This window comes from Salmo salar, chromosome ssa17 (assembly GCF_905237065.1).
Source record: "Salmo salar chromosome ssa17, Ssal_v3.1, whole genome shotgun sequence".
Taxonomy (NCBI): Eukaryota; Metazoa; Chordata; class Actinopteri; order Salmoniformes; family Salmonidae; genus Salmo; species Salmo salar.
The window spans coordinates 44270493-44293927 of NC_059458.1; the positions used below are offsets into that span (position 1 = coordinate 44270493).

The 23435-nt window shown below is 40.1% G+C and overlaps 1 protein-coding gene across 3 annotated transcripts; it reads left to right on the forward strand.

The window, feature by feature from the left end:
• The first annotated feature begins 555 nt into the window (after positions 1-555).
• LOC106598821 (protein-lysine methyltransferase METTL21C) lies at positions 556-22748 on the forward strand. Of its 3 annotated transcripts, XM_045699635.1 has the most exons (5): positions 558-1458; positions 4818-4935; positions 6531-6776; positions 7433-7539; positions 7616-7952. In XM_045699635.1, exons 1-5 carry the CDS (start codon positions 1132-1134, stop codon positions 7631-7633), a joined length of 816 nt encoding a protein of 271 aa, XP_045555591.1. In that variant the 5' UTR covers positions 558-1131; the 3' UTR covers positions 7634-7952. The 3 variants fall into 3 exon arrangements, with proteins under 3 accessions (XP_045555589.1, XP_045555591.1, XP_045555590.1); XM_045699633.1 differs by having other exon boundaries at positions 556-1458; positions 7433-7952; XM_045699634.1 differs by lacking the exons at positions 4818-4935; positions 6531-6776; positions 7433-7539; positions 7616-7952 and adding exons at positions 19954-20071; positions 21311-21556; positions 22229-22748 and having other exon boundaries at positions 565-1458.
• The last annotated feature ends 687 nt before the right edge of the window (positions 22749-23435 follow it).

The following is a 23435-nucleotide window of genomic DNA, read 5'->3' on the forward strand; positions in this document are numbered from 1 at the left end:
TCACAGTGCTCACAGCTGCTCACAGCCCACAAGCCCAAAAGCCAGGCAGTGTTGCTGCACGACGAGGGTTTTAGGATTCCTAATTCTTTGTGTGATTACCAGCTATGAAACAAAATGGCAGAAATCATTTGAAAAAACGGCTACTGCACAGTTTATTTTGCCATAAATGTGCTCATACTTGACTTTTGAACTTTATTTTAATTTGCAAATGCCAGCGGAATGCTGGCACTGTGTAGCCCTGACCCCTGACCCCTCACCACCCGCCAACGTGACTGATGAAATAAACATCTTTACCCGCCATTGCCAAAAATCTACCCACATTTGGCGGGTGGCTGGTGTTAATTTCAGGCCCTGTCCTCAGTTGCTTCATGACTCTAAAACCTAATTAAAATAAACATATTTGAACCAAAATTCATATCCTATCTTAGTATATCAGGGAGATGGAGTTGACAGTTTACGGTGACTTCAATATTGTTTGTTTAAATCTAAAATGTGTTTGTGTGTGTGTTTCAGATGGTTCCGTCTCTAAATATAGAGTTGGGTTGGTGTGATGAAGGATTCTGATTCTGATAAAGTCTTAAAACCTCGACTCTGAGACTTCCTAAGACGCAGTTACAACGATCTTCAACAAGAAGAAGAGAAAAATACTTTAATTAATCCATACGAGATGGAAAAACCAAGACAGAAGAGCGGAGGGTTGACCCCAAAACCCACCGACCCAAATAAATCCAAGGACTGCAGTAGGTAGGTGATGGATTGGTTTGATAAAGGATTTAAAAGTGGCCCGTTTCTGCTCTCTCGTCAACTCCGCTGTGAGGCAGTCCATATGGGGAATGAAAGAGGGCTGTGGAAGGGTGTCTAAGAGGGTAAGGATTTCATTACAGTACTTAGCTTTGACAGGCTGTAAGCGGGGAAAAATATGTTGTTTTCCAAACATGGTTCGGGGAGGGGTGAAGTTAGGGAGAGAGGGGGAGAGAGATAAAAACTCAAGTGTTGGACGCTGTGTTTACAAAGTGTGGGAGAGACTGAAGAGAGTGCTGACTGTACAATTAGTAGCTAACTTGTCATTTCAACATCAGTGCTACTGTATATCAGAGCAGTTGAAGTAAAATAATCGTATCTCAGATTTTTATGGAACCTTCAGGCACAAATCACAAAGATGAGAAGGACACTGCTTTCATGAAAGTAGAGGAGGAGGAGAAGGAGAAAGATGAGGAAGACGAAGAGGAGGAAGATGAAGATGAGGAGGAGGAGGAAGACGATAGCGAGACAACAGTGATAGACGGTGAAGAGGAATCAGATGACAAAGCCAAGGAGACTGAACCCCAGCAGCAGGAGAAGCAGGCCTGGGCCCCCACTACCTACTCCAAGTTTGGTAAAGAGGTGTTCTGCTACGTAGGACAGGAGATCAGCATCTTTGAGGCCTTGGACTCTTACGGTGCTGTCATCTGGCCAGCGGTGAGTCAGTCTACTATTGAACATGACATTCATAGATAACGATGATAGCATTGATGACGATTAGGATGGAAGGAAGGAGGGAGATACCACAGTGGTCTGAAACTCCTGGTTTACAAACCACATCAGGGCTGCAAATCACATTATTCTGGCTTGCAAATGTGCTCTAATTATTATTGTAATCCAGCCAGATTGAGAAGATCCAACAGTTGGAATCTTTAATCTCACTCAACCTGTATAAGAATGACTGCCAGGGAAGGAAAATTCACTAATCAGACTTCCTAAATCATATGAACTGAAACAGCCATCTCAGTAACAGTGGCAATAAGTCAAACTTGTAATTAGTTTAGAAAAATGAATGTTATTTAATTTTGTGTAGCATAAGATTAATCACTCAATGTATATGCAGAAACACAGGTATTGAAACCAACAATTCTGAAATTCAACCTACAATAGAGCATGCTGGGAAATATGATGAGGATGGATGCGGTATTAAAGTGTTTTTTATTAAACATGAATTTGTAATTTTACTCAACAAGCTTGTTCAAATTCAGCTCACTTCGAGGACTTAACAAAGTAGCTCAAATTCTTTTCCTTTTGAAGTCCAATGAACTCACAGAATAATGATGATTAATGAAGTTCTAACAACAATAATGATGGTTTCTATAGTAACTATGGTTGAAGTTCTAACAATTATAATGATGGTTTCTATAGTAACTATGGTTGAAGTTCTAACAACTACAATGATGGTTTCTATAGTAACTATGGATGAAGTTCTAACAACTATAATGATGGTATCTATAGTAACTATGGTTGAAGTTCAAACAACTATAATGATGGTTTCTATAGTAACTATGGTTGAAGTTCTAACAACTATAATGATGGTTTCTATAGTAACTGATGTTGAAGTTCTAACAACTATAATGATGGTTTCTATAGTAACTATGGTTGAAGTTCTAACAACTACAATGATGGTTTCTATAGTAACTATGGTTGAAGTTCTAACAACTATAATGATGGTTTCTATAGTAACTGATGTTGAAGTTCTAACAACTATAATGATGGTTTCTATAGTAACTATGGATGAAGTTCTAACATCTATAATGATGGTTTCTATAGTAACTATGGATGAAGTTCAAACAACTATAATGATGGTTTCTATAGTAACTATGGTTGAAGTTCTAACAACTATAATGATGGTTTCTATAGTAACTGATGTTGACGTTCTAACAACTATAATGATGGTTTCTATAGTAACTATGGTTGAAGTTCTAACAATTATAATGATGGTTTCTATAGTAACTATGGTTGAAGTTCTAACAACTACAATGATGGTTTCTATAGTAACTATGGATGAAGTTCTAACAACTATAATGATGGTATCTATAGTAACTATGGTTGAAGTTCAAACAACTATAATGATGGTTTCTATAGTAACTATGGTTGAAGTTCTAACAACTATAATGATGGTTTCTATAGTAACTGATGTTGACGTTCTAACAACTATAATGATGGTTTCTATAGTAACTATGGTTGAAGTTCTAACAACTATAATGATGGTTTCTATAGTAACTATGGATGAAGTTCTAACAACTATAATGATGGTTTCTATAGTAACTGATGTTGAAGTTCTAACAACTATAATGATGGTTTCTATAGTAACTATGGTTGAAGTTCTAACAACTGTAATGATGGTTTCTATAGTAACTATGGTTGAAGTTCTAACAACTATAATGATGGTTTCTATAGTAACTGATGTTGACGTTCTAACAACTATAATGATGGTTTCTATAGTAACTATGGATGAAGTTCTAACATCTATAATGATGGTTTCTATAGTAACTGGTTGAAGTTCTACCAACTACAATGATGGTTTCTATAGTAACTATGGTTGAAGTTCTAACAACTATAATGATGGTTTCTATAGTAACTATGGTTGAAGTTCTAACAACTACAATGATGGTTTCTATAGTAACTATGGATGAAGTTCTAACAACTATAATGATGGTTTCTATAGTAACTATGGTTGAAGTTCTAACATCTATAATGATGGTTTCTATAGTAACTATGGTTGAAGTTCTAACAACTACAATGATGGTTTCTATAGTAACTGTGGATGAAGTTCTAACAACTATAATGATGGTTTCTATAGTAACTATGGATGAAGTTCTAACAACTATAATGATGGTTTCTATAGTAACTATGGCTGTATTTCTAACAACTACAATGATGGTTTCTATAGTAACTATGGTTGAAGTTCAAACAACTACAATGATGGTTTCTATAGTAACTATGGTTGAAGTTCTAACAACTACAATGATGGTTTCTATAGTAACTATGGTTGAAGTTCTAACAACTATAATGATGGTTTCTATAGTAATTATGGATGAAGTTCTAACAACTAATGATGGTTTCTATAGTAACTATGGTTGAAGTTCTAACAACTATAATGATGGTTTCTATAGTAACTATGGTTGAAGTTCTAACATCTATAATGATGGTTTCTATAGTAACTATGGATGAAGTTCTAACAACTATAATGATGGTTTCTATAGTAACTATGGATGAAGTTCTAACAACTATAATAATGGTTTCTATAGTAACTATGGTTGAAGTTCTAACAACTATAATGATGGTTTCTATAGTAACTGATGTTGAAGTTCTAACAACTATAATGATGGTTTCTATAGTAACTATGGTTGAAGTTCTAACAACTATAATGATGGTTTCTATAGTAACTATGGTTGAAGTTCTAACAACTATAATGATGGTTTCTATAGTAACTAGAAGTTCTAACAACTATAATGATGGTTTCTATAGTAACTAGAAATTCTAACAACTATAATGATGGTTTCTATAGTAACTATGGTTGAAGTTCTAACAACTATAATGATGGTTTCTATAGTAACTATGGTTGAAGTTCTAACAACTATAATGATGGTTTCTATAGTAACTAGAAGTTCTAACAACTATAATGATGGTTTCTATAGTAACTAGAAATTCTAACAACTATAATGATGGTTTCTATAGTAACTATGGTTGAAGTTCTAACAACTAATGATGGTTTCTATAGTAACTATGGTTGAAGTTCTAACAACTACAATGAGGGTTTCTATAGTAACTATGGTTGAAGTTCTAACAACTATAATGATCGTTTCTATAGTAACTATGGTTGAAGTTCTAACAACTATAATGATGGTTTCTATAGTAACTATGGTTGAAGTTCTAACAACTACAATGATGGTTTCTATAGTAACTATGGTTGAAGTTCTAACAACTATAATGAGGGTTTCTATAGTAACTATGGTTGAAGTTCTAACAACTATAATGATGGTTTCTATAGTAACTGTGGTTGCCTGCAGGCGTTGGCTCTGTGTCACTACCTAGAGATCAACGTTGAGCAGGTGAACCTGGTGGAAAAGGCCGTGCTGGAGCTAGGAGCAGGCCCTGGCCTAGTGTCTATTGTAGCCACACTCCTAGGTGAGTCTGAGCATTAAATTCACTCATATTGAACATCTGAGAAGATCGGAGAGGTGTAAGAAATATGGCAACATTTCTACCTAGCCTATCAAGGCGGCTAGCAAGGTGGAGGAGGTCCTACCAAGGTGGATAGCAAGGTGGAGGAGGTCCTACCAAGGTGGATAGCAAGGTGGAGGAGGTCCTACCAAGGTGGATAGCAAGGTGGAGGAGGTCCTATCAAGGTGGAGGAGGTCCTATCAAGGTGGAGGAGGTCCTAGCAAGGTGGAGGAGGTCCTAGCAAGGTGGAGGAGGTCCTAGCAAGGTGGAGGTGGTCCTATCAAGGTGGAGGAGGTCCTAACAAGGTGGAGGAGGTCCTAACAAGGTGGAGGAGGTCCTATCAAGGTGGAGGAGGTCCTACCAAGGTGGAGTAGGTCCTACCAAGGTGGAGTAGGTCCTATCAAGGTGGAGGAGGTCCAATCAAGGTGGCTAGCAAGGTGGAGGAGGTCCTACCAAGGTGGAGTAGGTCCTATCAAGGTGGCTAGCAAGGTGGATGAGGTCCTATCAAGGTGGAGTAGGTCCTATCAAGGTGGAGGAGGTCCTACCAAGGTGGAGTAGGTCCTATCAAGGTGGAGGAGGTCCAATCAAGGTGGCTAGCAAGGTGGAGGAGGTCCTACCAAGGTGGAGTAGGTCCTATCAAGGTGGAGGAGGTCCAATCAAGGTGGCTAGTAAGGTGGAGGAGGTCCTATCAAGGTTGAGGAGGTCCTATCAAGGTGGCTAGCTAGGTGGAGGAGGTCCTATCAAGGTGGAGGAGGTCCTATCAAGGTGGAGGAGGTCCTATCAAGGTGGAGGAGGTCCTATCAAGGTGGAATAGATCCTACCAATCAAGGTGGAGGAGGTTCTAGCAAGGTGGAGGAGGTCCTATCAAGGTGGAGGATGTCCTATCAAGGTGGATAGCAAGGTGGTGGAGGTCCTATCAAGGTGGAGGAGGTCCTATCGAGGTGGAGGAGGTCCAATCAAGGTGGAGGAGGTCCAATCAAGGTGGCTAGCAAGGTGGAGGAGGTCCTATCAAGGTGGAGGAGGTCCTACGAAGGTGGAGGAGGTCATATCAAGGTGGCTAGCAAGGTGGAGGAGGTCCTATCAAGTTGGAGGAGGTCCTACAAAGGTGGAGGAGGTCCTACCAAGGTTGAGGAGGTCCTATCAAGGTGGAGGAGGTCCTATCAAGGTGGAGGAGGTCCTATCAAGGTGGAGGAGGTCCAATCAAGGTGGCTAGCTAGGTGGAGGAGGTCCTATCAAGGTGGAGGAGGTCCTATCAAGGTGGCTAGCTAGGTGGAGGAGGTCCTATCAAGGTGGAGGAGGTCCTATCAAGGTGGAGGAGGTCCTATCAAGGTTGAGGAGGTCCTACCAAGGTGGCTAGCAAGGTGGAGGAGGTCCTATCAAGGTGGAGGAGATCCTATCAAGGTGGAGGAGATCCTAGCATTCTATACCACTTACACCTATCCAATCTTTTCAGATCTGCATGGTGTCCTCGGCACTAGACGACTAGAGGCTAGGGGTTGATTGGGTACTGGCCACCTGTGTGTCTGTTAGTTGATTAACAGAGTGCTTCCTGTCCCCAGGTGCCTGGGTCACAGCTACAGACCTACCAGAGATCATAGGTAACCTGAGAGCCAACCTACTCCGTAACACCAGAGGGCGCTGTAGGTACACTCCCCAAGCTGCAGCTCTGTCCTGGGGTCCTGAGGTGGAACGCACCTACCCCAGATCCGTCTATCGCTATGACTACGTGCTGGCGGCTGACCTGGTGTATCACCATGACTACCTGGAAGAGCTGCTGTTCACCATGAGATACTTCTGCCGGCCAGGTTGATTGATTGATTGATTGATGTATTGATGTATTGATTGATTGATTGATGTATTGATGTATTGATTGATTGATTGATTGCTTGATTGATTGACTGATTGATTGATTGGTTTATTGGTTGATTGATTGGTTGATTGATTGGTTGATTGGTTGATTGATTGGTTGATTGCTGTACTGATTGATTGATTGGTTTGATTGATTGACTGATTGATTGGTTGGTTGATTGGTTGATTAATGTACTGATTGATTGGTTGATTGATTTGTTAAATTCTTGATTGGTTGATTGATTGATTGATTGGTTGGTTGATATATGTACTGATTGATTGATTGGTTGATTGGTTGATTGGTTGATGTACTGATTGATTGATTGGTTGGTTGATTGATTGATTGGTTGGTTGGTTGATTGGTTGGTTGATTGGTTGATTAATGTACTGATTGATTGGTTGATCGATTTGTTAAATTATTGATTGGTTGATTGATTGATTGATTGGTTGGTTTATTGGTTGATATATGTACTGATTGATTGATTGGTTGGTTGCTTGATTGATTGGATGAATTGTTGATTCATTGATAGATTTATTGAACAGTTTAAAAGTACAACAAATCCCAGAATGTACCGGAATGAAAGCCTTAAACAACTCATATCATTTCCTTTAGGAACCACTCTGATCTGGGCCAACAAGGTCCGTTTCCCCTCAGACCTGGTATTCACTGAGGACTTCAAGAACACCTTCAACACCACCCTGCTGGCTGAGATGGGAGAGGTTAAGATCTTCAAGGCCACGTGTAGAGAGACAGAGGAACACCTTCAACACCACCCTGCTGGCTGAGATGGGAGAGGTTTATGCCCATGTGTAAAAAGGTAGGGATTAGGGAAGACAAAGGAATAGGGGACATCCTGCAGACTATGCCAAATGTAACCAAGACTTCCTGTCCCTTCTTCCTCTGAGAAATGCTTGAAGACAGAAGACGGCCATCTTGGCTGATGATAATGGACGTTGATGGACTACTGATGATGTCAGTTGTTGATGTTTGATGTTCTACTTACTACTTACCTGCTATATGTAGTACTTTATTGTTTACTTAGTTGTTACATGTAGTTTGTATTGATAATATTATTAATGTATTTACTTTGCTGTCTTGTTCCATTTTGTATTAAAATATAATTTGTTATGGATATAAAGTCTCTAGTAAAAGTCGACACACTCTTTGCACATTCAACCTTTTGCCGCCCTAAACTTATCAAAACATGTATTACATTGAATTTCTTTCCTACCAATCTGCACAACCAACTCCACATCTTCAAAAGTAAAATAGAAATTATAGAAAATGTTCCAAATTAAATCAAAAATTGTCTTCACCTCCCCAGAGTTAATACTTGGTGGAAGAACCTTTGGCAGCCATTACAGCTGTGGATCATTGTGAATAAGATCCTACCGACTTTACACAACTCTTAGGGAAACAGACACTCAGTCGGCCAGTTTATTAGGTACACCTATGTAGCACCAGGTCAGACCCCCCCCCCCCTTTGCCACCAGAAGAGTCTGAATTCTTCGGGGCGTGGATTCTACAAGGTGTGGCGTTCAAAGAACAGAAATTGGACAGCTCTCCGGTAAATAACCATACATTGACGTATTTTTATTGCCGAACAACCGTTTGGGGTATGAGCCCTTCTTCGGCGTGCAAGGCAATGGCAACCAATGTCACAACAACAAAACCTCACAGGTGAGAGCATCCTTCTAAATTCCAAGTCAGTATCGGCCCAATCAAGACATCCCAGCAGAGGAAGCTGTGTGGGGAAACATGACAATCAAGTAAAGACACGTAGACGCACAATTACAATTACATTATGATGTCATTTACCGGTCATTATGATGTAATTTACCGGTCATTATGATGTCATTACCTGGTCATTATGATGTCATTAGCGGTCATTATGATGTCGTTACCTGGTCATTATGATGTCATTAGCGGTCATTATGATGTCGTTACCGGTCATTATGATGTCATTACCTAAATGTTTGGTCTGTTTAGAACGTACTAGAAAAAGACCATTCCTCATTGAGAACTGCTGGAGTGATCAAGCGATCTATCCAATGTGTCTCTCTTTGGTGAAGTAATTTATGCCCATCTCCTCCACTAGGTGGCGCCTTCACCAATTCAACACAAATATAAAATGCCTAGCAACAGGTGATTTCTCATCATGATTACGGCTGTTGAAATGCCTGGCATCAGGTGATTTCTCATCATGATTACGGCTGTTGAAATGCCTGGCAACAGGTGGTTTTTTATCATGATTACGGCTGTTGAAATGCCTGGCAACAGGTGGTTTTTTATCACTGTTGTGACTGGAGCTCCTACGCTCACATATCTTTGTCTGGTGTTGACGTTTGGTCTCACGGTACCCACATAACAAAAGGTTACAGGAAGACTATACAGGAGATATCCAACACGTTACATGTTATTCTACCTCAAACCTTTATCCTCTGACCGTAATGAGGATGGAGTAGAGCGTGTCCTCCTCATGGCATAACAGGAAATGCAGTTGTGACAAAGGGAAATTTGCCATCTGGTATGATAGACGTGAAATGCAATGCCTTTTTTTCTTAGGCAAATCTTACCTTACTAAACAATCCCCCGTTGTTGTTTTTTTTTGGGGGGGGGGGGACGCTGAGTAATATGTACCAGTGTCTATTAACCCCTTCCTTGATCAACCTTGAGACGGGACTGTAGGTGGGAACCAAAGTTGCAGAGAGGGAAGAGAGGAATTCTGTTGACATGGATGACATCATGCATTCAGCTCCGTTTGTCTTCCTCTCTTTTTAAGGAAATTTGTCCAATAAGTCTTCTTTATACCGTCTTGCTTTGAATCGTTCACGTAAATCTTTGGTATGTACATCAAATGATAAATCAGAGTTACAAAATATGCCTAATGCGGAAGAGTTTTTTTTTATATAGGGTTAACTATTTATTAATGAGGGTGTTTGATAACTGCTGATATGAAGAAAGGGATTTCTATCCATGTCTTTTCTATACATCTCAGTGTGTAAGCCATTGTTATCTTTCTTAACCGAAACATCCAAAAAAGGAAACATGTTCTTTATCGGATACTAACGTAAATTTAATGGACGGAATCCTGCAATTCAAGATCATATCACCTGACCAAATCAACAAAATATCATCGATATATCTCAAACATTTTCAGAAACTTAGAATAGGGATTATTATCGGATTCAAAGTCCAACTGAACTTTCCCCATAAATAAATTAGCATAATTAAGCGGAACTGGCGACCCCATTGTCACGTCCTGACCATAGTAAGTGGTTATTTTCTATGGTAGAGTAGGTCAGGGCGTGACAATGGGGGTGTTTGTCTATGTTTTGTATTTCTATGTTCAGTTTCTAGTTTTGTATTTCTATGTTGGTTTTGTTTGGTAATGATCTCCAATTAGAGGCAGCTGGTTGACGTTGTCTCTAATTGGAGGTCATATTTAAGGTGATGTTTGCACCACCTGTTTTTGTGGGTGATTAATTTTTGAATAGTGTGTTTTTCCTCTCTGCGTCACGGTTTGTTGTTTTTTGTGTATTCGAGTATTTAGTGTATTGCATTTAGTTTCACGGTAAATAAAATATGTGGAACTACGAACACGCTGCATTTTGGTCCGATCCTTTGAACAGCCTGACACCCATAGCAATTCCTTGAACTGATAATAACAGTCTTCTGACTTAAAATAATTATTCGCCAATATTTAATTAGTCAAGCTCAACAGGAAGTCAGTGGGGGTGATCCAGTTTTGTTATTTGATTCAAATATTGTTTCATGACAAGGCTAGAGACGTCCATAATACACAACAAGTCATTCGAGTCCACTGAACAAGTCTCTAACTTCTTCAAAAAAGTATGTTGTGTGCTTGAGGTAAGAGGGCAACATATGCACCAAATCCCTAATGTGACAGTCCACATATTGAGAAAGTGGCTCAGTTAGGGATTTATTACCCGAAACAATTGGTTGGCCTGTAGTTCAATTGGTATCAATGGACCTAACGTGTGGTAGGAAAACATTCCCCAGACCATTACACCACCGCCACCAGCCTGTACCGTTGACAGCAGGCAGGACGGGGACATGGACTCAAGCTTGTAGCTGTTTTTAGCTGATGGGAATGGAACCCGGTCGTCTGCTGCAATAGCCAATCCGTGACAAGGACCGACGAGTTGTGCATTCTAACGTTGAATCAATCAGTAACTGAATGTCTCGATGCCTGTTTGCCTGCTTTATATAGCGAGCCACGGCCACATGACTCAATGTCTGTATGAGCGAACCAGTTTTTGTTAACTGACCATTGTAGATGTATATCCATTGTTTTTTGTCAAAATTGCTCAAGCTCAGTAAAATTAGGTCGGGAATCATTGATGGACAGTAATATTCAAACCTTGTCTCTGATTTTCCAGCAAATTTAAGTCAGTCCTGAGACTGGACCACTCAGAAACACTCAACACCTCTTTAGAAAGTCATTCTTGTGTGTAACTTTGGTATTAAAATGTCTGTAATGTCCCAGTGAAAAATCAAAGTCTGTCCCCCAGAGTTAAGTTTTCAGACGACTGAGACAGGGTTTCCTCTGTCCAGTTCAGATGTAGAAGAGTGTGTAGTTCTCCTGATGCATTATGGGAAGTCAGTTCTCTGGGAAGGTGGCACAGCGCATCCAGCTGAAACACACAGGACGTGATGTCACCATACCCGGAAGTGAGGTCAAAACACAGGACGTGAGGTCACAATACAGGACGTGATGTCACAACACAGGAAGTTGGACAATAAAAGCTCTGAGCTTACTTTGATGCTCTTTGTTATTAAAGGAATAATCCACACAAGTAACACTCATTCCTATGATTTACAGTGTTAAATAACACTCATTCCGATGATTTACAGCGTTAAACACTAATTTAATTCGTTTCATTTTGTCACTATAATTAGGTTGGTAGCAATGTGTGAAAATCGTTGCAGAAATCTGTTGCGGCTCCAGTCAACTACAAAACCCACAATGGTGTACCATCTCTCTGGGGCCAGCAAACGTACCTGAACACGATAATACCGCGGTCGATGTCAGCATGTGAAGTAGCTAGCTAGCTGTAAAAATCATCGCCTTTAACAAACGGAACGATACATTTTAGGAGTCTACAATCTCTACACGTTCAAGATGCAGATTGTATGCAGTGGATAGGCTCTGACATTGCTCCGGCAAAAGCCCTTTTAGGGCCACAAACAATACAGGACGTGATGTCACGACACAGGAAGTTGGACAATAAAGGCTGACGTGAACGGCTCTGAGGGCAAGTGGGAAGAGAAAAGAAAGTGACATTGCAACGATGATAGTTGGAGCGAAAAACTAAGTTGTATATATTATTATTATATATTATATATATATATATATATTATTATATTATATTATTATTATATATTATATTGATATAGACAGATGGACGTGTCCTAAACCAGTCTGTCCATACTATCTATCGATATAGACAGATGGACGTGTCCTAAACCAGTCTGTCCATACTATCTATCGATATAGACAGATGGACGTGTCCTAAACCAGTCTGTCCATACTATCTATCGATATAGACAGATGGACGTGTCCTAAACCAGTCTGTCCATACTATCTATCGATATAGACAGATGGACGTGTCCTAAACCAGTCTGTCCATACTATCTATCGATATAGACAGATGGACGTGTCCTAAACCAGTCTGTCCATACTATCTATCGGCTGATTTGGTGATCTGGACCGTCGTTGTTTTAACAGTTCGTTTTTCTCCAGTGACGAGAACCTTATCGTGAAAGATTTCGGGCAACAAAACGATTTTCCTGATTTCACAGACGGACCCACTTCGAAGTTAATAAATCACGGTGACGATTGTTATTTTGACCCACTCATAGAACATAGACTCACCAAAATTGATAGGAGTTTCATTCTGGAGTGGACTATCCCTTTAAGGTCAAGGGAGGCTCAGCCCACCTCCACTCACTTCTGCAGCTTCCTGAAGGTGTCCGTCAGGGATTTGGCCCCGCCCTCGTCTGCCCTTTCGACGCCCCCCCCCTCCCCCCCCCCCCGAGAAAGATCCATGAAGACATAACTCATCCATCAATCATCCTGAGACATCTTAAGACATACCTCATCCTCTCTGTCATCCTTCATCCTATTTCAGTCTCACTAAGTGGTGATATGGGTTTCCCATAGATTTCCTCTTGGCTGGGGATACCCCTCAATCTCCCATTCCATAAAGCTATGCTTCCAACACAGCTACATTAGTCATTGACCTCACCGTAATGTAGACAGTGGTATTTTAGTGATCCAAACGAACCCGGGAACCAGAGAACTCCTGGTTTTAATTAGCCTCATTTCGAAGTGTCCCCTACAAGGAGGCTAAATCAGACCCAGAGGATAAGACTGTTACTAAACCTGGTCCAGATATAGCAGAGTCAAGGCAACACAGGTCACGACTCAGGACAGATATTACAAGCCACATACACTGAGTGGACAAAACATTAAGAACACCTACTCCAGATATACCAGAGTCAAGCCAACACAGGTCACGACTCAGGACAGATATTACATGGATTGTATTTGTGTTGTTGTGTATGTGTTGTTGTGACTGTAGCCTTCATGAAATGTTGGAGTATTCAGACTGTAGCCTTCATGAAATGTTGGAGTATTCAGACTGTAGCCTTCATGAAATGTTGGGATTATTCAGACTGTAGCCTTCATGAAATGTTGGAGTATTCAGACTGTAGCCTTCATGAAATGTTGGAGTATTCAGACTGTAGCCTTCATGAAATGTTGGAGTATTCAGACTGTAGCCTTCATGAAATGTTGGAGTATTCAGACTGTAGCCTTCATGAAATGTTGGAGTATTCAGACTGTAGCCTTCATGAAATGTTGTGAGTATTCAGACTGTAGACTTCATGAAATGTTGGGAGTATTCAGACTGTAATCTTCATGAAAGTAGTATTCAGACAGTATGGATAACTTTCGTTCCAGGTTCTGTTTCTGTTCCTTAACAATGTTCATTATTTTCCGGGGTTTTTGGTTCTGTTCCCGGAACCGGTTCCAACCCCATGATTTTGACACCAAGCTTTTTGAGAATAATTTGAATTACTTCAGGGATTCTTGAAATACGGGACAATCAGAACAAAACAAAAATCACCAAAAAATTGTTCTTAATATTAACAACATTTGATAAATTCTATATTTTGATAAACCAAAGTATCAGCTATCACTATCACACATGTAAAGGAACCGTCTCCTAATTTATTGGGGCAGAGGCGATGTCATACATTATTTTTACCCCCCCCCAACGTAAAAGATATCTTCACACACCCCTCTCATAGAAACAAATATTACCTTCTCGACCACAAATAACAATAACTGTAGCAACCCTGTGTTTATAAACGTGGATATCGACTTTTGCCACGTTCAATACCACGCAGGTGCTACGATCGTCGTAAGGAGGAGACCAAGGTGCAGCGTGGTAAGTGCTCATCATAATTTTTATTATAACTCAGAACACTAAACAAAACAACAAAGGCAAACGAACGTCACGTTCTTTTCTTTTCTTACTGAGCTGTACGAAAACAAGATCCCACAACTGAAGGAGTGGGGAGAAAGGGCTGCCTAAGTATGGTTCCCAATCAGAGACAACGAAAGACAGCTGCCTCCGATTAGGAACCATACTCAGCCAAAACACAAAGAAATACACAAACTAGATTGCCCACCCCACATCACACCCTGACCTAACCAAAATAGAGGAAGTAAAACGTCTCTCAATGGTCAGGGCGTGACAGCAGGGGCCAGAAGATTGAGAGTTCGCCGACCACCACGGACGGACAAGCTAACTTTCCCTGCCTGTTTTCATTGGACCTACACCACGATCAGAGCTGGCTGAGGACAATGATCAGCAAGGTGGAAATCTGACTGTCAACCGTTTTAATGCACCACAACCGAAAGCAAAGCATAGCGACATTGGGCGCTTCAACATCATGGTTTATGTTTTTCGACACCACCATCTGGATGAACGTACGCAGGTTGCCTACAGGAGACTTTTGATGTAGCCTGATCAGATTAAAACATTGTGACTGTTTGTTTTTGTGCCACACATAAAAGGTAATACATTTTAAAAGTTAAATGACAAATGTTTAGGCTATATTGAAGCGTTAGGTTCTAGGTGCGTGAGAAGGAGCTGATCGCAGGGCCTGAAACTAACTTTTTGTGTCCAGCAGCCAATGTGCCAGGTCGATTTAAAAAAATGGACCAGCCACTCAGATTTTTTACCAGCCTAAATATTTTTCTGCCATAATTACACCCAAAAAACTGATGAGCATGCTTTGTAATGTTTCTAAAACAATAAATGTATTACTAGTAAGAAGTAATGTGGTATATTGCCAATTTTTTTGTGATTTGAGTCTTTTAACCAAAATATCACACAGATCAGACAAACAAAAATGTTCAGCTGCCCCTTTAAGGACGGGAGGTTACCGTGGTAATGTGCCTGTGAGATTCTGACTAGTAGCTGACGTCTCTTTGCTAGCAGTCGAAACAAACTGAAACACTGAAAAACAACCTGGCTGCTGAACAAGACAAGAAACACTTTCAAGTAAATTAGAGCAACGTTTATTATGCCTGTGGCAGCGCTTCTAAAACAATCAGTCTTTCAGCACTTCGCTCACAGTGCTCACAGCTGCTCACAGCCCACAAGCCCAAAAGCCAGGCAGTGTTGCTGCACGACGAGGGTTTTAGGATTCCTAATTCTTTGTGTGATTACCAGCTATGAAACAAAATGGCAGAAATCATTTGAAAAAACGGCTACTGCACAGTTTATTTTGCCATAAATGTGCTCATACTTGACTTTTGAACTTTATTTTAATTTGCAAATGCCAGCGGAATGCTGGCACTGTGTAGCCCTGACCCCTGACCCCTCACCACCCGCCAACGTGACTGATGAAATAAACATCTTTACCCGCCATTGCCAAAAATCCACCCACATTTGGCGGGTGGCTGGTGTTAATTTCAGGCCCTGTCCTCAGTTGCTTCATGACTCTAAAACCTAATTAAAATAAACATATTTGAACCAAAATTCATATCCTATCTTAGTATATCAGGGAGATGGAGTTGACAGTTTACGGTGACTTCAATATTGTTTGTTTAAATCTAAAATGTGTTGGGTTGGTGTGATGAAGGATTCTGATTCCGATAAAGTCTTAAAACCTCGACTCTGAGACGACCCTGCAGGATTCTGATAAAGTCTTAAAACCTCGACTCTGAGACTTCCTAAGACGCAGTTACAACGATCTTCAACAAGAAGAAGAGAAAAATACTTTAATTAATCCATACGAGATGGAAAAACCAAGACAGAAGAGCGGAGGGTTGACCCCAAAACCCACCGACCCAAATAAATCCAAGGACTGCAGTAGGTAGGTGATGGATTGGTTTGATAAAGGATTTAAAAGTGGCCCGTTTCTGCTCTCTCGTCAACTCCGCTGTGAGGCAGTCCATATGGGGAATGAAAGAGGGCTGTGGAAGGGTGTCTAAGAGGGTAAGGATTTCATTACAGTACTTAGCTTTGACAGGCTGTAAGCGGGGAAAAATATGTTGTTTTCCAAACATGGTTCGGGGAGGGGCGAAGTTAGGGAGAGAGGGGGAGAGAGATAAAAACTCAAGTGTTGGACGCTGTGTTTACAAAGTGTGGGAGAGACTGAAGAGAGTGCTGACTGTACAATTAGTAGCTAACTTGTCATTTCAAAATCAGTGCTACTGTATATCAGAGCAGTTGAAGTAAAATAATCGTATCTCAGATTTTTATGGAACCTTCAGGCACAAATCACAAAGATGAGAAGGACACTGCTTTCATGAAAGTAGAGGAGGAGGAGAAGGAGAAAGATGAGGAAGACGAAGAGGAGGAAGATGAAGATGAGGAGGAGGAGAAAGACGATAGCGAGACAACAGTGATAGACGGTGAAGAGGAATCAGATGACAAAGCCAAGGAGACTGAACCCCAGCAGCAGGAGAAGCAGGCCTGGGCCCCCACTACCTACTCCAAGTTTGGTAAAGAGGTAAAGAGGTGTTCTGCTACGTAGGACAGGAGATCAGCATCTTTGAGGCCTTGGACTCTTACGGTGCTGTCATCTGTCATCTGGCCAGCGGTGAGTCAGTCTACTATTGAACATGACATTCATAGATAACGATGATAGCATTGATGACGATTAGGATGGAAGGAAGGAGGGAGATACCACAGTGGTCTGAAACTCCTGGTTTACAAACCACATCAGGGCTGCAAATCACATTATTCTGGCTTGCAAATGTGCTGTAATTATTATTGTAATCCAGCCAGATTGAGAAGATCCAACAGTTGGAATCTTTAATCTCACTCAACCTGTATAAGAATGACTGCCAGGGAAGGAAAATTCACTAATCAGACTTCCTAAATCATATGAACTGAAACAGCCATCTCAGTAACAGTGGCAATAAGTCAAACTTGTAATTAGTTTAGAAAAATGAATGTTATTTAATTTTGTGTAGCATAAGATTAATCACTCAATGTATATGCAGAAACACAGGTATTGAAACCAACAATTCTGAAATTCAACCTACAATAGAGCATGCTGGGAAATATGATGAGGATGGATGCGGTATTAAAGTGTTTTTTATTAAACATGAATTTGTAATTTTACTCAACAAGCTTGTTCAAATTCAGCTCACTTCGAGGACTTAACAAAGTAGCTCAAATTCTTTTCCTTTTGAAGTCCAATGAACTCACAGAATAATGATGATTAATGAAGTTCTAACAACAATAATGATGGTTTCTATAGTAACTATGGTTGAAGTTCTAACAATTATAATGATGGTTTCTATAGTAACTATGGTTGAAGTTCTAACAACTACAATGATGGTTTCTATAGTAACTATGGATGAAGTTCTAACAACTATAATGATGGTATCTATAGTAACTATGGTTGAAGTTCAAACAACTATAATGATGGTTTCTATAGTAACTATGGTTGAAGTTCTAACAACTATAATGATGGTTTCTATAGTAACTGATGTTGACGTTCTAACAACTATAATGATGGTTTCTATAGTAACTATGGATGAAGTTCTAACAACTATAATGATGGTTTCTATAGTAACTATGGATGAAGTTCTAACAACTATAATGATGGTTTCTATAGTAACTATGGTTGAAGTTCTAACAACTATAATGATGGTTTCTATAGTAACTGATGTTGAAGTTCTAACAACTATAATGATGGTTTCTATAGTAACTATGGATGAAGTTCTAACATCTATAATGATGGTTTCTATAGTAACTGGTTGAAGTTCTACCAACTACAATGATGGTTTCTATAGTAACTATGGTTGAAGTTCTAACAACTATAATGATGGTTTCTATAGTAACTATGGTTGAAGTTCTAACAACTACAATGATGGTTTCTATAGTAACTATGGATGAAGTTCTAACAACTATAATGATGGTATCTATAGTAACTATGGTTGAAGTTCAAACAACTATAATGATGGTTTCTATAGTAACTATGGTTGAAGTTCTAACAACTATAATGATGGTTTCTATAGTAACTATGGTTGAAGTTCTAACAACTATAATGATGGTTTCTATAGTAACTATGGTTGAAGTTCTAACAACTACAATAATGGTTTCTATAGTAACTATGGTTGAAGTTCTAACAACTATAATGATGGTTTCTATAGTAACTATGGATGAAGTTCTAACAACTAATGATGGTTTCTATAGTAACTATGGTTGAAGTTCTAACAACTATAATGATGGTTTCTATAGTAACTATGGTTGAAGTTCTAACAACTATAATGATGGTTTCTATAGTAACTATGGTTGAAGTTCTAACAACTATAATGATGGTTTCTATAGTAACTATGGATGAAGTTCTAACAACTACAATGATGGTTTCTATAGTAACTATGGATGAAGTTCTAACAACTATAATGATGGTTTCTATAGTAACTATGGATGAAGTTCTAACAACTATAATGATGGTTTCTATAGTAACTATGGTTGAAGTTCTAACAACTATAATGATGGTTTCTATAGTAACTGATGTTGAAGTTCTAACAACTATAATGATGGTTTCTATAGTAACTATGGTTGAAGTTCTAACAACTACAATGATGGTTTCTATAGTAACTATGGTTGAAGTTCTAACAACTATAATGATGGTTTCTATAGTAACTATGGTTGAAGTTCTAACAACTATAATGATGGTTTCTATAGTAACTGATGTTGAAGTTCTAACAACTATAATGATGGTTTCTATAGTAACTAGAAGTTCTAACAACTATAATGATGGTTTCTATAGTAACTAGAAATTCTAACAACTATAATGATGGTTTCTATAGTAACTATGGTTGAAGTTCTAACAACTAATGATGGTTTCTATAGTAACTATGGTTGAAGTTCTAACAACTATAATGATGGTTTCTATAGTAACTATGGTTGAAGTTCTAACAACTATAATGATGGTTTCTATAGTAACTATGGTTGAAGTTCTAACAACTATAATGATGGTTTCTATAGTAACTAGAAGTTCTAACAACTATAATGATGGTTTCTATAGTAACTAGAAATTCTAACAACTATAATGATGGTTTCTATAGTAACTATGGTTGAAGTTCTAACAACTATAATGATGGTTTCTATAGTAACTATGGTTGAAGTTCTAACAACTATAATGATGGTTTCTATAGTAACTAGAAGTTCTAACAACTATAATGATGGTTTCTATAGTAACTAGAAATTCTAACAACTATAATGATGGTTTCTATAGTAACTATGGTTGAAGTTCTAACAACTAATGATGGTTTCTATAGTAACTATGGTTGAAGTTCTAACAACTACAATGAGGGTTTCTATAGTAACTATGGTTGAAGTTCTAACAACTATAATGATGGTTTCTATAGTAACTATGGTTGAAGTTCTAACAACTATAATGATGGTTTCTATAGTAACTATGGTTGAAGTTCTAACAACTACAATGATGGTTTCTATAGTAACTATGGTTGAAGTTCTAACAACTATAATGAGGGTTTCTATAGTAACTATGGTTGAAGTTCTAACAACTATAATGATGGTTTCTATAGTAACTGTGGTTGCCTGCAGGCGTTGGCTCTGTGTCACTACCTAGAGATCAACGTTGAGCAGGTGAACCTGGTGGACAAGGCCGTGCTGGAGCTAGGAGCAGGCCCTGGCCTAGTGTCTATTGTAGCCACACTCCTAGGTGAGTCTGAGCATTAAATTTACTCATATTGAACATCTGAGAAGATCGGAGAGGTGTAAGAAATATGGCAACATTTCTACCTAGCCTATCAAGGCGGCTAGCAAGGTGGAGGAGGTCCTACCAAGGTGGATAGCAAGGTGGAGGAGGTCCTACCAAGGTGGATAGCAAGGTGGAGGAGGTCCTACCAAGGTGGATAGCAAGGTGGAGGAGGTCCTACCAAGGTGGATAGCAAGGTGGAGGAGGTCCTATCAAGGTGGAGGAGGTCCTAACAAGGTGGAAGAGGTCCTATCAAGGTGGAGGAGGTCCTACCAAGGTGGAGTAGGTCCTATCAAGGTGGAGGAGGTCCAATCAAGGTGGCTAGCAAGGTGGAGGAGGTCCTATCAAGGTTGAGGAGGTCCTATCAAGGTGGCTAGCTAGGTGGAGGAGGTCCTATCAAGGTGGAGGAGGTCCTATCAAGGTGGAGGAGGTCCTATCAAGGTGGAATAGATCCTACCAATCAAGGTGGAGGAGGTTCTATCAAGGTGGAGGAGGTCCTAACAAGGTGGAGGAGGTCCAATCAAGGAGGATAGCAAGGTGGAGGAGGTCCTATCAAGGTGGAGGAGGTCCTATCAAGGTGGAGGAGGTCCAATCAAGGTGGCTAGCAAGGTGGAGGAGGTCCTATGAAGTTGGAGGAGGTCCTACAAAGGTGGAGGAGGTCCTACCAAGGTTGAGGAGGTCCTAGCAATGTGGAGGAGGTCCTATCGAGGTGGAGGAGGTCCTATCGAGGTGGAGGAGGTCCTATCAAGGTGGAGGAGGTCCAATCAAGGTGGCTAGCTAGGTGGAGGAGGTCCTATCAAGGTGGAGGAGGTCCTACCAAGGTGGAGGAGGTCCTATCAAGGTGGCTAGCAAGGTGGAGGAGGTCTTATCATGTTGGAGGAGGTCCTACCAAGGTGGAGGAGGTCCTAACAAGGTTGAGGAGGTCCTACCAAGGTAGAGGAGGTCCTATCAATGTGGATAGCAAGGTGGAGGAGGTCCTATCAAGGTGGAGGAGGTCCTATCAAGGTGGAGGAGGTCCTATCAAGGTGGAGGAGATCCTATCAAGGTGGAGGAGGTCCTAGCATTCTATACCACTTACACCTATCCAATCTTTTCAGATCTGCATGGTGTCCTCGGCACTAGACGACTAGAGGCTAGGGGTTGATTGGGTACTGGCCACCTGTGTGTCTGTTAGTTGATTAACAGAGTGCTTCCTGTCCCCAGGTGCCTGGGTCACAGCTACAGACCTACCAGAGATCATAGGTAACCTGAGAGCCAACCTACTCCGTAACACCAGAGGGCGCTGTAGGTACACTCCCCAAGCTGCAGCTCTGTCCTGGGGTCCTGAGGTGGAACGCACCTACCCCAGATCCGTCTATCGCTATGACTACGTGCTGGCGGCTGATGTGGTGTATCACCATGACTACCTGGAAGAGCTGCTGTTCACCATGAGATACTTCTGCCGGCCAGGTTGATTGATTGATTGATTGATGTATTGATGTATTGATTGATTGATTGATGTATTGATGTATTGATTGATTGATTGATTGATTGATTGATTGACTGATTGATTGATTGGTTGATTGGTTGATTAATTGGTTGATTGATTGGTTGATTGATTGGTTGATTGGTTGATTGATTGGTTGATTGCTGTACTGATTGATTGATTGGTTTGATTGATTGACTGATTGATTGGTTGGTTGATTGGTTGATTAATGTACTGATTGATTGGTTGATTGATTTGTTAAATTATTGATTGGTTGGTTGATTGATTGATTGATTGGTTGGTTGATATATGTACTGATTGATTGATTGGTTGATTGGTTGATTGGTTGATGTACTGATTGATTGATTGGTTGGTTGATTGATTGATTGGTTGGTTGGTTGATTGGTTGGTTGATTGGTTGATTAATGTACTGATTGATTGGTTGATCGATTTGTTAAATTATTGATTGGTTGGTTGATTGATTGATTGGTTGGTTTATTGGTTGATATATGTACTGATTGATTGATTGGTTGGTTGCTTGATTGATTGGATGAATTGTTGATTCATTGATAGATTCATTGAGCAGTTTAAAAGTACAACAAATCCCAGAATGTACCGGAATGAAAGCCTTAAACAACTCATATCATTTCCTTTAGGAACCACTCTGATCTGGGCCAACAAGGTCCGTTTCCCCTCAGACCTGGTATTCACTGAGGACTTCAAGAACACCTTCAACACCACCCTGCTGGCTGAGATGGGAGAGGTTAAGATCTTCAAGGCCACGTACAGAGAGACAGAGGAACACCTTCAACACCACCCTGCTGGCTGAGATGGGAGAGGTTTATGCCCATGTGTAAAAAGGTAGGGATTAGGGAAGACAAAGGAATAGGGGACATCCTGCAGACTATGCCAAATGTAACCAAGACTTCCTGTCCCTTCTTCCTCTGAGAAATGCTTGAAGAAAGAAGACGGCCATCTTGGCTGATGATAATGGACGTTGATGGACTACTGATGATGTCAGTTGTTGATGTTTGATGTTCTACTTACTACTTACCTGCTATATGTAGTACTTTATTGTTTACTTAGTTGTTACATGTAGTTTGTATTGATAATATTATTAATGTATTTACTTTGCTGTCTTGTTCCATTTTGTATTAAAATATAATTTGTTATGGATATAAAGTCTCTGGTAAAAGTCGACACACTCTTTGCACATTCAACCTTTTGCCGCCCTAAACTTATCAAAACATGTATTACATTGAATTTCTTTCCTACCAATCTGCACAACCAACTCCACATCTTCAAAAGTAAAATAGAAATTATAGAAAATGTTCCAAATTAAATAAAAAATTGTCTTCACCTCCCCAGAGTTAATACTTGGTGGAAGAACCTTTGGCAGCCATTACAGCTGTGGATCATTGTGAATAAGATCCTACCGACTTTACACAACTCTTAGGGAAACAGACACTCAGTCGGCCAGTTTATTAGGTACACCTATGTAGCACCAGGTCAGACCCCCCCCCTTTGCCACCAGAACAGTCTGAATTCTTCGGGGCGTGGATTCTACAAGGTGTGGCGTTCAAAGAACAGAAATTGGACAGCTCTCCGGTAAATAACCATACATTGACGTATTTTTATTGCCGAACAACCGTTTGGGGTATGAGCCCTTCTTCGGCGTGCAAGGCAATGGCAACCAATGTCACAACAACAAAACCTCACAGGTGAGAGCATCCTTCTAAATTCCAAGTCAGTATCGGCCCAATCAAGACATCCCAGCAGAGGAAGCTGTGTGGGGAAACATGACAATCAAGTAAAGACACGTAGACGCACAATTACAATTACATTATGATGTCATTTACCGGT

Bases quoted from the DNA above. Each gene is read 5' to 3' on its own strand.
- LOC106598821 (XM_045699633.1), top strand. From the start codon at position 1,132: ATGGAACCTTCAGGCACAAATCACAAAGATGAGAAGGACACTGCTTTC. The intron at 1,459-4,817 runs GTGAGTCAGTCT...GGTTGCCTGCAG, and splicing joins GTGCTGTCATCTGGCCAGCG to GCGTTGGCTCTGTGTCACTA. The intron at 4,936-6,530 runs GTGAGTCTGAGC...TCCTGTCCCCAG, and splicing joins TATTGTAGCCACACTCCTAG to GTGCCTGGGTCACAGCTACA.